The 15,034-nt window shown below is 43.4% G+C and overlaps 1 protein-coding gene across 6 annotated transcripts in view; it reads left to right on the top strand.

Annotated features, from left to right (window-relative positions):
- Positions 1–22: 22 nt before the first annotated feature.
- The window catches only part of TDRP (testis development related protein), a 73,973-nt gene continuing 58,961 nt past the window's right edge, over positions 23–15,034 (top strand). For 3 of the 6 annotated variants that reach the window (XM_017887060.1, XM_017887061.1, XM_017887059.1), the window contains exon 1: positions 83–367. In XM_017887060.1, the coding sequence (XP_017742549.1) occupies positions 263–367 (105 nt within the window). In that variant the 5' untranslated portion in view covers positions 83–262. Of the gene's footprint in view, positions 368–15,034 lie in introns of all 6 variants that reach the window. The other 3 variants (XM_017887062.1, XM_017887058.1, XM_017887063.1) reach the window with 3 other exon arrangements.

Genomic DNA, 15,034 nt, shown 5'->3' on the forward strand with positions numbered 1-15,034 from the left:
GGGTCTGATCCTGAGGAGGGACTGGGGCCGGCCTGGTTCTGGGGATGGTTTGGGGCGGGCCGGGTCCTGGGGAGGGTTTAGGGCGGGCGTGGTGGGGAGGGGGCGGGTCTAGTTTTGGGGGACGCCCCACCCGCCGCCTGGCCCCGCCCGGCCCACTGGGCCAGCGTCCCGCAGGAGCCGCAGACAGAGCGTCCGGTGGCCGGGAGGGACGCGGACCCACAGCCTGACGCACGGACGGAGGGACGCCGGAGCCCGCCCGACCATGTGGAAGCTGGGCCGGGGCCGGGTGCTGCTGGACGAGCCCCCCGAGGAGGAGGACGGCCTGCGTGGGGGGCCGCCACCGGCCGCTGCCGCCGCCCAGGCGCAGGTGAGGGGGTGCGCAGGTGGGGAGTGCAAATAGGCCCGGGGCGCGCAGGTGGAGGGCGAGGGTGGGCGGCGCTCAGGTGGAGGTGCGGGTAGTTAGGGGCACAGTTTGGGCGCGCAGGTGAGGTTGGGGCCGCGTAGCTCCGGGGCGCGGCCCGCTAGGTGCCCGAGTGCGGAGTCGGAGAACTTGACCCGAGGCTGGTCCCGGGCTGAGTTGCTGCTGTGGTCCGCGTGGACCCCCTCCCCGCGTTATTGGCCAGGGCTGCCGGCGTTCTCGTCGCTTGCAGGGGGGCCCAGTGCCCCCCACGCGTGTTCCTCGGGGCGCAGCCTCAGGAGAATGGGGACGGGGGGCGCGCACCCCGCAAGCTAGGCTCATGGGCCCAGGACGCAGAGGTCCACGCCGGGTGCTCGCGTCCCGGGCGGAGCTGGCGGAGAAGGCCTGAATCATCGCGCACCCTGACGGCCTCCTCGCGGACACTAAGCAGCTTTGGACGACCGCAGCTCAATGTTAAGTGGGCTAAATATTTGTTTGCATAACAAGTATTTTCTTAAATCCTTGATTTTTCTGAAGGAAGCCGGCAGAAGTCCCTTATACTGAAAACTGAAAGGCCTTTGCCTGACGAGTGTAGAGATATGTTTGGTATGTCTAGAATTTTTTAATTAAAAGTGCTCCCAGGTGGGCCCTGTGTGCCTTAGATGTGCGCCCCTACCCCTGTCCCCTTTTCCATTGCAGTGCTCTTTTCATGTACAATGAAATTTAGGTCAGAAATCCAGCTTTTTTTTTTTTTGAATGAGGGTCATAAAATATCTTTTTCTGTTAAACGTTTGGCAACTTCCTCCTGATGCTATTAGGGCCGAATGGAAGCTAAGGATTTGTACCTTTCTTCCAAGGACTTGGAAATAGTTTCCGAGCAGAAAAGTTTCTCTTAGGGACTGGAGTTGTTTCTTCTTGATAGACATTTCCTATAAAAGTTAAATTCTGTTCCCAACTCATGGAAAATGGAGCCGATTATGTTAAGCGCTTAAATATGGTCACTATCTGAACTTGTCTGAGAAATTTCTTTTAGGTAGCGTTAGTGCTTACCTACCCTTTTTTTTAAAATTTCAAAATGTTATGGTTACTCTAAACAGCTCTCTTCTTGAATGTAATGAGAATTTATATGTGGCTACAGAGTTAACTGAAGAAACTGTAAATAACTAATGTTGGTCAAAGATGAGCCACATTATTGTTTCTGGATAGAGCCTTGAGAATTTTAAACTGAGCCTTCCTATGTTCTCCCATTTTTCCTAATGAATCCTGAAACCCACTTTTTTTTTTTGTTAAGTTTTTGTTTTGAGACAGGGTCTTGCCCTGTCGACTAGGCTGCAGTGCAGTGGCGCAATCTCGACTCACTATGGCCTCAACCTACCTGGGCTCAAGCGATTCTCCTCCCTCAGCTTCTGTAGTAGCTGGGACTACAAGCGTGCACCACCTCACCTGGCTAATTAAAAAAACACGTTTTTGTGGAGATGGGGTCTTGTTATGTTGTCTGGGCAGATTTCGAATTCCTGGGCTCGAGTGATCTGCGGGCCTTAGCCTCCCAAAGTAGTAGGACCACAGGTGTGAGTCACCACGCCTGGCCTTAGGTTCTTATTTGGAAAAATTTCAAACATGCAGAAAAGTAGAATAGGAGATTCTTCCTCATACCCTCCACCTAGATTCAATCAGTAGCAGTGCCTTCGATAAAGCTCCTTTTCTGATTTTCTCTTTACAGAATTGTCATCTATACTGTTTTTTTTGTTTTGTTTTCGAGATGGAGTTTTGCTCTTGTTGCCCAGGGTGGGGTGCAATGGCGTGATCTCACCTCACCGCAACCTCTGCCTCCCGGGTTCAAGTGATTCTCCCGCCTCAGCCTCCTGAGTAGCTGGGATTACAGGCACCTGTCACCACGCCCAGCTAATTTTCTATTTTTAGTAGAGACGGTTTGTCCATGTTGGTCAGGCTGGTCTCGGACTCCCGACCTCAGGTGATCCGCCCGCCTCAGCCTCCCAAAGTGCTGGGATTACAGGCGTGAGCCACCGCGCCCTGCCTGTCATCTATACGTCTAAAGTGTGTATAGGTTTGGGGGGGAAAGAACTTTAATAGACTTTATTTTTCAGGTATCCAGTTTTAGGTGCCCAGCAAATTTGAGCAGAAAGTACAGAGAGTTCTCATGAATCCCCAGCCCCCCCGGTATCATCATCCCCCACAGAGTGGTGCGTTTGTTACAATCTGTGGACCTACACGGGCTCATGGTCCTCACCTGGGAGGGCTCACACGATGTGCATTCTATGGTTTGGACAAATGTGTACTGACGTATGCCCACCATTATAGTATCACACAGGAGTTTTGCTGCCCTAGAGACTCTCTGTGCCCCCTCCCTCCCCGGAACCACTGGCAACCACTGATCTTTATACTGTCCCCATAGTTTTCCAGAATGTCATTCGGTTGCATTCAGCATTTTCAGGTAGGCTTCTCTCACTTAGAAAGATGCATTTAAGGTTCCTCCGTTTCTTTTCGTGGCTTGTAGCTCATTTCTTTTTAGCGCTGAATACTATTCCACTGTCTGGGTGTACCACAGTTTATCCCTTCACCCTCTGGAGGGCATGTTGGTTGCTTTCACGTTTTGACAATTATGAATAAACATCAGTTTATTCATAGACCAGCTGTAAACATCAGGTGCAGGTTTTCATGTGAATGTAAGTTTTCAACTTACTTGGGTAAATACCTAGGAGCCTGATTGCTGGATTGCATGGTGAGAGTGTTTAGTTTTATAAGAAACTGCCAAACTCTCTTCCGAAGTGGCTGCACCAGTTTGCACTCCCATGGGCAATGAATGAGATTGTCTTTTGCTCCACCTCCTTGCCAGCCTTTAGTGCTGTCAGTATCTAGATTTTGTCCATCCTAGTAGGTGTGTGGTGGTTTCTCTTTGTCTTGAATTGTGCTTCCCTGATGACAAATGACATTGTGCTTCCCTGATGACAAATGACATGAGCATCTTTTCAGATGCATACTTGTCATCTGTGTCCCTTTTTTGTTGAGGTGTCTGTTTAGATCTTTCACCCCATTTTTTAATTAGGTGGTTTGATTTCTCATTATTGAGTTTTAATAGTTCTTTGTATGTTTTGGATACTAGTCCTTTATATGTATGTGTTTAACAAAGATTTTCTCCCAGTCTGTGGCTTCACATTCTCTTGACAGTGTCTTTTTCAGAGCAGAAGTTTTTAATTTTAATGAAGCTTCACTATGAATTATTTCTTTCATGGATGTGCCTTTGGTATTATATTTAAAAAGCTATCACTGTACCGAAGGTTTTCCCATTTATCTGCTAGTTGTGAATTTTGACTGTGGTTTTTATGTTACTTTATTAAGGGTATCTAAAGTTTGTGTTGAAAAACATTGCTATATAAAATAGAGAAAATTTGTGTTAATTATGACAGGTTAGTCATATTCTAAATTTAATTTCTTCAAGAGGACTGATCTTTATTGCAAAACTAACTTAGAATTAAGACAAGTTAGAATTAAATTTAAATTTAAATTAAATTAGAATTAAATTTTAAAATTCATGAAAAGTCTCATAAAACTTCTGCCTACAAAATTTTAAAGTTGAGAGAAGTAGGAATTAATATGCAAATAGGATTTATTGAATCTGTTAAATTCACTGTCATGTTAGAAGTTCTCAGTTCTGTTTCATTCTTAGTCTTTTGTCCTACCCTCCAAATCTGTCAGTCAGTGTGATATTGAACGTGCAGGTTGAGAGCACATTTTGCTTGATTCTAGAAAAGCATTCAGTTTGCAATCGTACCTGTCCTGTTGCCTTTCTTGAACATCAGGTTACACAGCCCCCCCCCCCTTTTTTTTTTAATGAAAAAGTAGATCATGTTTGGTTCTAATAAATTTGAAACGTGAAGCATTCAAACTTACTTGGATTTAAGAGACACTTAACTATTACTAAAATAATTTTAACATTTTAGAAAGTACATTTCTCTGAGCATCTTTTAGGCTATGGGCCTTTTTTTCAGTCATAAATACACACCTATTTTGTATTAAAATATAACCACAAGGTTTACAAGGAGAATCATTCATTGCAATCCTTCAACAGAAAGATACAAGTTTTGATGAATCTAATGTTACTTAAAGAACTGCTAATGCATATGGTAAAATATTTCTTGAGATTGTTAGGTCTTCTTCCCCATGGGAAACATTGTTAAGTTCTTTTGTGTATCTGTCCATAAAACATTTATGCAGATACATAAGTGTATTTTCAGAAACAAAGATTTGCTGTCTCACTGTTCACATTTTTCTGTACCTTGAGTTGTTCTCTTCGTAGTATGTGTCTCATGGAATGCTTCCCATTTCAGCACTGCTAGCTGGAAAAAATCCATTTTAAGGCTATGTGATACTAAATGATATTAGATTTCTGTGACAAAATTTATTTCATTGGGCGTCTTATGGTGGATATAAAGGTTGCTGAGCTGTTTTCTAATCCCTGCCCCTCAAAGTTTTATGCAAATAGTAGGCAAAGAAGTGCAGAGAACTGTTCAACTTGGATGGTTTAGATGGGTCTAACAGGGACAGTGTAGACAAGTTCATCAGTTGCCTCTAAACTGGATTGCATAGGGATTTGGCTAGCCTTAACTAATGGCTTTCTAAACAAAACTCAGAATTTTTGGCATATTTTCAGTTACAAACTTAAAAGGCTTAGACATATTCTATAGACATTGCAAAGAAAAAAAGGAAGAAAGAAATCAAGGACTGTTTCAGGTGTTTTAAAATCATGCTTGGAGATGGGGAGAGCCAAGGAATAGTAAATCTTAGTTTAGATGACACGAAGTCACTATTTTATGGCACTGTGAGGCTCTGTGACCTTTGCTTTAGTGGTGTCTGGGAAGAAAGGAGTGGAGTAAACTCAATAGCTGGTGTTGATGAGTGCTCTGAAATCTAGAAAAGGCCTGATGTTCTACTGGAGGTCGGGTATGTGGGGAGGCAGAGGCCTTTCTCTCCCTGCATAGCTAACATTTTGTTACTGTTTTCCATTATTTCTCTTTAAAAATAAAATTCTTTTCTTATGCAGACTTGAACCTGCAGTGAACACCTTCACACCTGCCTTTTCCCATTTGCAGTAAGTTGTACCCCTTACCAGTACATGAAGAGCTTCTTCATTCTTTAGTCTGTATTTGTGTTAAATGTTATATAGTCATCCTAGTTCTTTCAGGCCACTGTAACAGAATCGGATTAACTGGGCCGCTTCTACAACAAACATTTATTTCTCCAGTTCCAGAGGCTGGAAGTTTTATATCAGGGTGCTTCGTTCTTGGTGAGGGGCGGCGGCTGCTTGATTTGCAGAGGGCACTGCCTTCACACTACATCCTCCCAAGGCAGAGGGAGCTCCAGCTTCCTACCCCCATATTAGGGCACTCATCCCATCGTGGGGGCCTCACCCTCACGACTCCCATCTCACCCCGATCACCTCTCAGATACCCACCTGCATATGCCATCACGTGAGGGAATGTGAGTTCTGGGGACACAAACATTCAGTCCACAGTAATTGCATTTCCTTACATGGATATACAGGTTTTTAAATACAAATTTAAAAAATGAGTCCCCCATTGATGCCTTTGGGGCTTATTTCTAGTCTGTTTCTATTACAGGCCTGCAGCATGGTTATTTCACATGTCTAGAAGTGGAGCTGTCCAAGGATGCATGCATTTGTGGTTTTGATGTCTCCAAATTGCCCTCTGAAAGAGGCATCCTGGTTTACATTCCAACCAGCAGCCTGTGCGAATGTTTCTCACCAGCATGGTGTGATGCACATGTCTTCAAGATATTAGATCTGATGGGGGAAAAGTCGTATCTTAGTGTGATTTTAATTTGCCTTTCTCTTATTTATATTCAATAGCTTCTTATATGTTTACAATAAAGACCTCTAAAGACTTCTACACCAGACCCGTTACCATGTCACTGAATGTATGGAACTGTAGTCAAGATAACTGTGTTTGCATGAAAGTACAGTTGGGTAGTTTAGATTTGGACTTGGTTTCTGGTGAGCCATGATTGAATCTACACCCTATCTCTGCCTTTTGTTAAGCCACTTGACCTAGTCAAGTGTCAGTTTTGTTTTTTTTAGCTGTAAAATTGGGATAAATAGAGCTATCACTAGTGTTTATTGAGGCGGTGCTTAGCCCCTGTTCATAAGCCCTTGATATGGGTTGGTGCCACCATCTGACACATGGGCACAAAGCAGGAGGGACCGGGAAGGCCACATGGCTGCCAACAGACTCTCGCTGACCCAGCTTTAGTCAGGACCTCGCTTTTGTCCTGCCCAGCCTCAGTAGAAGTCCCCGCAGTGAGAACCTTCATACCCTTGATGTCTGATTGAGTTCCTCATCTCCTGGCCTTGATGTCTGAGTTCTTGGCCCACCTGTAGCAAGAATCCCCCACCCTTGATGTCTTCTCTTGGTCACTTTCCATCTTGAGACCCCTTTGCGGTTGGCTGCAAATCACAGCTGTCTTTGCTTGTTGGAAGCTGAACCAAACCTCTCTCCTCTATTGAGATAGCCTTGATTAGAGTCTCCCTGTTTTAACAATGCCGCAGAAGCTTTTTCTTTATCAGTGGTGAAAGGTTGCAGACATTTTGTTTTAAAAACAAAACCTCTTCCCAACGAAGAAAACTTAACAATATAGGAAGAGAAAGAAAATAGTTTTATTATGAAGGAGCACTTAGGATGGGACACATCATAGGCACAGATTGTGAAGATGAAAGAGATATTACTCTTTATATAGTCAAGTAGGTACAACCTATTCATGTTTTCAAGATAAAATTGCTAAATTTATCCTATCTTTACAGGGAGGCAGGATTTGCAACTTGGAATCAGGTGACAGTTGAAGTTAGGCCCTTCTTCTCTGGGAAATGTCCTCTTGTGTTTCAGGTAGTTGTGAGACTGATAGGAGGCTAATTTAGCATTTGACTTTAAAGGAGTCATAATTCTCAAACCCTGGCAAATTCTTACTTGTTTATAAGCCTAATGAAGACTTCTAAAAACCTCGTAGTCCCCATGGCCAGTATGTGCAAACCAGGTTGTCCTGCCCCTGGGATGAAATGAAAAAGTGAAAAGTAAATGAAATCATCCATATCCAGCCCTTAATATTTTCTCTGGCAAACAGACACAAAGAAGAAAAGTAGGTCTTGTTGTTAAATAATAGAAATAGTTAATGCTTTTTACTGACTTAGGATTTGGCTTTCTGATGTGCCTTGCTCTGGAACGTGCTCGTTGGCCGAGTTGATGTGGACAGTGGAGTGGGGTGCGGTGCAGCAGGAGGGTCCTGGGACAGCCGCATTCAGTACTCCTCACTTGTGCGACAGACATTCAGACAGTGCGAGCCTCTCGGAGGACCATCTCATCCTAGGCTGAATGCTCACTGCTCTATCCCCAAGACCAGGAAGGGAGCCAGGCCCACGTGGGGCTCAGCAGTGCCCGTGAGAGGAGTGTACCTGGTATGGGGTTTCCACGTTATGGCACCCGATGGGAGTTGCAGAATTGAGTCAGGGTGGGAACTCTGGAGTCTGGAGGGGGGAGCAGGAGTTCTCCAGCCTCAGGGGAGCTGATCTCGATGCAGATTCATTCTTGGGTAAACCGATAGTTGTAGGATTAGTCTAATTGGACTCTCATATGAGCTGAGTCAGATATTCAGTCAGCAGAAGCACTTGAGTCAAGTCTCTGTGGGTAATTACTTGAGAGGAAGCAGGAAGGGTCAAGTTATATTCTAGAAGGGAAGGAGGATCCTGTGCGCTGCTTATGTGCTCTGGATTCAGCTGGCTCCTCTTAACTGATGCTTGGGGAGCTCCTGCCTGTGGAACAGAGGGGTGCTTTCCTCCACTGAAACACAGCAAAACCTTTTCTGGTGGCCACATTAAAAAGTTTTAATTCAATATTTAAAATTGATATATTCAGCATATTACATCAATAGGTAATCAATATAAAATTTGTTACTGACATCCTTTACATTTTTTTCATACTCAGTCTCAAATCTATGTGTATTTTACATTTACCAGCACAAGATATTAATAAATGTGTATCAATTTGGATGCTAAGTTTTCTTCAGAAATACTTGGTCAGTATCTAGAGTTTATAAAATGTACACGTGAGAGACTAGGTTGCTTTATCTGAGTTGTTCCAAACATACTTAAACGTTTTCCAGTAACTGAAATGAAATGTTTTAAAATTGAAATTTGAATAATTAAAAACTCATTTCTACTAGCCCTATTTTAGGTCCTCAGTAGTGTTTTTAGTGAATGCCAACTGATTTGGAAAGCACAGCTCTAGGATCTTCTCCCAGACTCAGATCAGCTCACTAAAGACAGCGGTGGATTCTTCTACTTGCGTGGGCCTGTGGAACTCCTCAAGCAATTAGCTAGGTAAATTCCAGGTGTCTCGACTGTGTCCTTTTAGTAAGCCACTGAATGGTAGAATGGTGAGGGCTTAAATATCTGCCTCTCAGGCCTTAGCATATTACTCTGTATAATCTTCACCTGTAAATGTTAATAATAGGTTGAAATTTGTATTCCTGAGAGTTTAAAACCCTAATTGATAAGATGTACTTTTACTGATTTTTGCAAGAACTTAAGGTGGCATGACTTAGTGTGTTTAAAAGCTGCTATTCTTACCATTAGAGTTAGGCTGTGGGTTTCACTTTGTGAGTCAGTCAATGTCTTGAAAACTGAACGTCACTGAATGTGGAACCTAGCTTGCTGAGCCAGGGTGGGTGGGCTCCACCCCTACACTCAGACCTGCCTCAGGTGGGCACTTGTCCATACGATGGAAGGCCCTGCAGTCTGTCTTCTGCTTTAAGATCACCCGTTGGGAGGAATGGGCGACTTGGCTTTACGTCTGCATTTGGGGAGTGGGTGTACGTGTGGGGCTCATCAGCCTTGCTGTAGGAGTTAAAAGCCAAAGACTGAAGCTCAAGAGGATTTTACCTGTTATTTCAGAGTGAGTTGAGATGCAGTCCACGGACGAGGGACGCTTCCTTTTGTTTTCCTGTCAGCTCAGCACAGGGCGGTCGTTTTATGTTCGTTTGATCCTTCACCCCATGTTAGCTGGCGTTCTGTCTTGGTGCTGTGTGTAACCAGGCGAACCACAGTTTCTGCTTTGGGCGTCCCGTGGGGGCTGCTGTGAGGGAAGACTGCCTGCTCTCATCTTGGCTTTGTCTAGAAATGGTTGGACCTGTGAGCTAGGGTGGTGCAGCTGCTCCCAAAGACTTGGAAACCAGGCGAGTGTGTGGACAACCTGCAGACCAGTTTGAATCTAAGGAGAGGCCTTCGGGGCTCTGGGTGTGGCTTTATAAACCATGATGTAGCTTTATAATCTTTCAGATGGAAGTACAATATTCTGTGCAAAAACGTTATAAACTAGGTGGCAGATATTAGTTCTAGCGTTTGAAAGGTAACTTGAGTCCTTTTATGACGACTGCTGTTGTGTGCAGAGAATGGAATGCATTTTAGAATGTGTTGTTTTGTTTTTAGTTAGAGCGTGTCTTGGTTTGGAGGATAGAATCCTGGATGATGGTACTGGTGCCTGCCGTGTGCTGGGCATTGGAGTGAGTGTTTTACAGCTGTTGCAGCTTCTCACAATAGCCCAAAAAGTAGTTACAGTTCATCTTCATTATTTGTGGATTCCACATTTGCAAATTCAGCTACTTGCTAAAATTTATTTGTAATCCCCAAATCAGTACTCACAGTGCCTTCAAAGTCGTCCACAGACTTACAGAGCAGCAAACATTCATTGTCACCCATCAAGCTCCTTCCCAACTGAGGCGTGTGTCTTTCATGCAGTCTATTGAGAACTACCTTTTTTTACATTTTTGTTTTTGCGTATGATTTCACTGTTTATCACAGCCCCCAAGTGTAGTGCTGAAGCACTGTGTAGTGTTCCCAAGCACAAGAAGGCTGTGACCCTTCCTCCGTAGGGAACACCTGTGTTAGAGATGGCTCAGGCATGAGTTACAGGGCTGGTGGCTTTGAGTTTGGTGTGAATGAATCAACAGCAGATGTTAAATCAGGCATCTTTAAACAAATGCATGTAAAACAAGGTCATGCTCACAGGAGCCCTAGCCTCGGGTTTCCCATAATAGCAATAATTCAGTATTTGCTAATTGACTGTTTGTGGCAACTTTATACAACATAACTACTGTGAATAATGAGATTAAACTGTATTTTACATTCGGTGATCTTAGAGAAGTTACATAACTCGTGTAAAGTTACAGCCTTATAAATAATTTGTGTTAGTAGCCACCAATAGGAATTTGAATCCAAGTTTCTCTGGGTTTATATTCTTTGTTGCATTTTCTTACCTTATAGGTTATGATAAATTTGTGATACCGGTTTTCTTTATTTTCCAATTTTTTAAATATTAAAAAATAAGGCTTCAACAGTCAGTGCCTTTGGAAAACACTGATAAAATTGTGTTTTAGGTCAAATTCCAATACCGTAAACATGACAGTATACTTTTAATTTTTGTCATGCTTGAGTTTTGTATCAGAGTTTCTTGATGGAAGTCTTACTATGGGAGATAAACAGTTCTCTGGTAAATTAGCAAGTGAGAAGCGCGAGAACATTGCGAGAAAAGAGAACCAGTGTACATCTGCCTACCCTCTGCTTTATATACTTCCCTTTTTACTTAATGATTGGGGGAGGGGGGTAGAAAATGAAGCAGTTGAACTGACACAGGAGGGCTGTACAGGGGAGAACTGGGAAAATCCCATTAAGGAGTGGAGACTTCATTTCTTAGCTGAATGTTGAAGAATTCTGAGTAACACCTTGGTTGTATTTTGTAAAGATTACCTGTCTGAGGAGGAGAGGTTGGGGGCAAGATGCCGATGAAACAGCTGGGGTTCTAGTCAGGGAGGTCAGCTGTGAAATGAGAACCTGAGTTTCTGATGGAGGATTTGTCAGGACAGGTAGGAAAAGGTGAGCTTGCCAAAGAGTGCTGATGAGAGCTGGTGCCTTTGGATGTGAAGATGAAGGCAGAAAAGCAGCTGCAGGTGAAAGTTTTGAGCTAGGTTGGTCCGGAGAAGGCTTGCCCTGAGAGTCCCAAGGAAGTCCCTGGGGTGGCCTGGGGTGGCCTGTGGGAGCAGCCCGATGAGGCTGCTGATGGATGTGCTGGCTTTGAAATGATATCTGCTGTACAGAATTGAGGAGCCCAGCAGTGACACGGGGTTGGAAGGGAGAGCCTTTCATGCTTCTGGCTTGTGACACTGTAAAAAATGTACAAGAACCTGGTTCTCCATTTCAGAACTCATAATTTGGCTGATAAGTGGTTGAGACCAGGAAGAACAAGGGAGACAGCATGGTGCTAGAAAAGCCTGTCTCAAGTGGTCTGGAGGCAGGTCTGGGTCCCAGCGCTGTTACTCATTTTGGGACGTTGGGGCAAATGAGTTCATCTCTCCAGACTTCCTGTTTAAGTGAGGGCTCTAGAGTAGGAGTCAGCAAACTTTTACTGTAAAAGAACAGATAGTAACTTTTTTAGGCTTTGTGGGCCATGCAGTGTCAGAACCACTCAGCTCTGCAGTTGCAGGTGAAAGCAGCCATAGGCAACATGTAAATGAACGGACGTGGCTGTGTTCCAGTATAACTTTATTTACAAACACAGGCCTTATTTGCTGACCCTTAGTTTAGACTAAAGGATCTTTGAAATCTCTTCTGACTGTAAGGTAACTTATTAGAGTTTGTGACACAGAATTTGTTGTGATTTAGGGTAAAAATAGGAAGTCTTAATGCTAAACTCAAATAGCATCATCACGAAGCTCACTTATATTCTTCCTGAGCTTCCATTTTATTAGTAAGTGTGCATTTGTATAGTTTTAAGCACTTTTGCATAAATGGTCTTATTTGGTCCTTGTCCTGTGATAAAATGAGTAAGATGGTATTCAAGGAGAAGACATTTAGAACAGTTGTGATTGTATTTGTGGTCTTCACCCTGACAGAGTATAGAAGCTAGAAGAGCTGGAGTGCATTTCTGTAGACAGCAAGAAATGTGTCTTGCTGGGGAGCCTGGGGGCTAATATGTGCCCTTCTGAGGCAGAATGCACGTTTCCCCCAATAGCAGGTTTCAGTGGGTACATGGCTGCCCCAGAGCCTGAAGTCCCAGCATCCTTCACCCTGCAGGGCTCATGACTGAGTGCTAGCCACCACATGTGAGTAGACGCAACACAGGCACCTTCCTGGATGTGTGCTGCTGCCTCTCTTTCCCCTTCACAGAGGTTAGTGGATGTGCTGCACTCTTTCACCCTGTGGATGAGAGCAGTGTCCAGAGGTGGCAGAGGAGTGAGAGGCAAGAACCTGGATTTCTGACACTGTTGAACACCTAACTGTTCTCCTGGACTTAGGAGAAAAATATAAACCATGTCTTTTGTTCGTTTTGTTCTGCTATAGCAGCAAACTGTATCACAGCCAGGAGATTTTATTACGCAACCACCGCAGGAGCACACTGTTTGTCAGAGTGCTGCTTCAAATCCCCCCATTCCTGTCCCAGTTTCTTAAACCATAAAATATTAGGTTGAAATAATATCCGGTGTGATTTAGTGTTTTCTTGTAACTACTTACATCTCCTTTTAGCTGTTCTTTGCCAGATATTTGAGTATGGTTAATACTAAGCTTGTTGACTGAAGATGATTAATATTTCTTTTTTAAAATAAAGTTGTTTTATAGTAATGATATTTTTAAAAAATGAAGTTTTGTCCCCACAGTATAATTCAGACATTTGTTTGATGTGGAAAGAAGTTATGCCAAGAAAGTTTAGAGAAAAGGCAGTCTGGAACTGTGATTAAGGATGGCATCCTCAGGCCTTTTCATTTTTGCCATAGATTAAAAAAGAGTGTCCGTATGTGTGGTTTCTTCTAACACCAACCAATTCTTCATTACCAGCTGGGTGTCCTACAATTCAGTTTCCTTCTGACACTCCCTACCCAGAATTAGCACAGACCTTATGGGTCCGGGTGGAAAGTGAAGAATGGAAGTCCACCATTCTAAATTTTTGGGGGGTCACCTGATGGACTGGTTTCTGTCTCTCCTGACTCAGTGCTGAACAGGAACTGGCATACTTTGGATGCCTAGGGGCTTCAGAGAGAAAAAGAGCTAACTGGCTTTTTGTAGCATCAGAGACCCAGCAGTGCTGCGGATGGAGGTCGGGACAGTTCAGCGTAGTTAGGAGAGAGCATGTGGTTTTTGGCTTATCTCTTAGGCAGGAATGGGAAGAGTGGAAAGTGCATTCAACATCCTGGCTTTTCAGGGGGATGCCCAAGAGACTGGTTCCTGTTTTGCCTGACTCAGAGCGCTGATAGAACCAAGCATACGTTGAATGCCTGTGGGCTGCTGAGAACAAGTGAGAGCTTCACAGCCTGTTGCCCTTCCAGACAACTTGCAGTGCCACAAACACCAGAGGGATCGAGAGATTACAAGCAACTTTTCTAAAAGACACTGGCAGACCTCTCTAATTGGGACATTACATGTACAAGCCCAGAGAAGTTTCATCCCCAGAAAAGGTTTGACAGGCCCCAGAATCTCTAGCTGAGCTGATTGGTGAAGGTCTTCTTCTGTAGCAATCCAGTCCATAAAGACTGGGAGAGGTGGCTGTTTTTTCAGATACCACAAATCCCAGCAAAAAATAATGAGACATATGAAGAAACAGAGAAACATGGCCCAATTAATGGAACAAAATAAATCTCCAGAATTTGACCCTAGAGAAATAGAGATATATGAATTACCTGACAAAGAATTCAAAATGATCATCTTAAAGAAGCTCAGTGTGTTATGAGAGAACAGATAGTCAACCAAATGAAATCAGGAAAAAAATGCGATAACAAGAATATCAACAACAAGACAGAAACTATAAAAAAGAACCAAACAAATTCTGGATCTGAGAAATAACTGAATTGAAAAATTAACTAGAGGGATTAAAAAGCAGACCCAATCATGCAGAAGAAAGAATCGGCAAACTCAACAGCTCATTTAAATTGATCAAATCAGAAAAAAAAAAAAATGAAAAGTAAAGCCTAAGGGATTTATGGTAACACCACTGAGTGGACCAGTATACACATTATAGAAGTCCCAAAAGGAGAAAAGAAAAGGGAGTAGATAGCTTTTTTGACTAAAGAGTGGTGTAAAACATCCCAAATAAGAGGAAGAAAATGGACATCCAGATTCAAGAATCTCAGAGGACTCCATGTAGGATGAAACCAAAGAAAGGGTAAAGAAGTCCACACTGAGAAAGATTTTAATCAAATTGCCAAAAGTCAGTGGTAGAGAATTTTGAAAGAATAAAGAGAAAAGTGAGTTGTCATGTACCAAGGGAACCCCCATAAGATTATCAGCAGATTTATCAGCAGAAACATTACAATACAAAAGGGAGTATGGTGATACAGTTCAAGTGCTGTTAAAAAAAAAAAAATATATATATATATATATACCCAAGGCTTCACAGAAAATGGCTGGTTCCAGGTCAGAGATAGGGAAAGAAGAGAGTCTGGAATATTTGGTTATGTCATATTTGGTTACGCCAAACTCGCCGATTTGCAGGGTCTATTGTACTTACTGAAAAAACTGTCTATAAAGTGGGTATGTTGTTCAAGGGTCAACTGTATGGCAAAATGTTTCTT

This window comes from Rhinopithecus bieti, unplaced genomic scaffold (genome assembly GCF_001698545.2).
Source record: "Rhinopithecus bieti isolate Rb0 unplaced genomic scaffold, ASM169854v2 scaffold_16559, whole genome shotgun sequence".
Classification (NCBI taxonomy): Eukaryota; Metazoa; Chordata; class Mammalia; order Primates; family Cercopithecidae; genus Rhinopithecus; species Rhinopithecus bieti.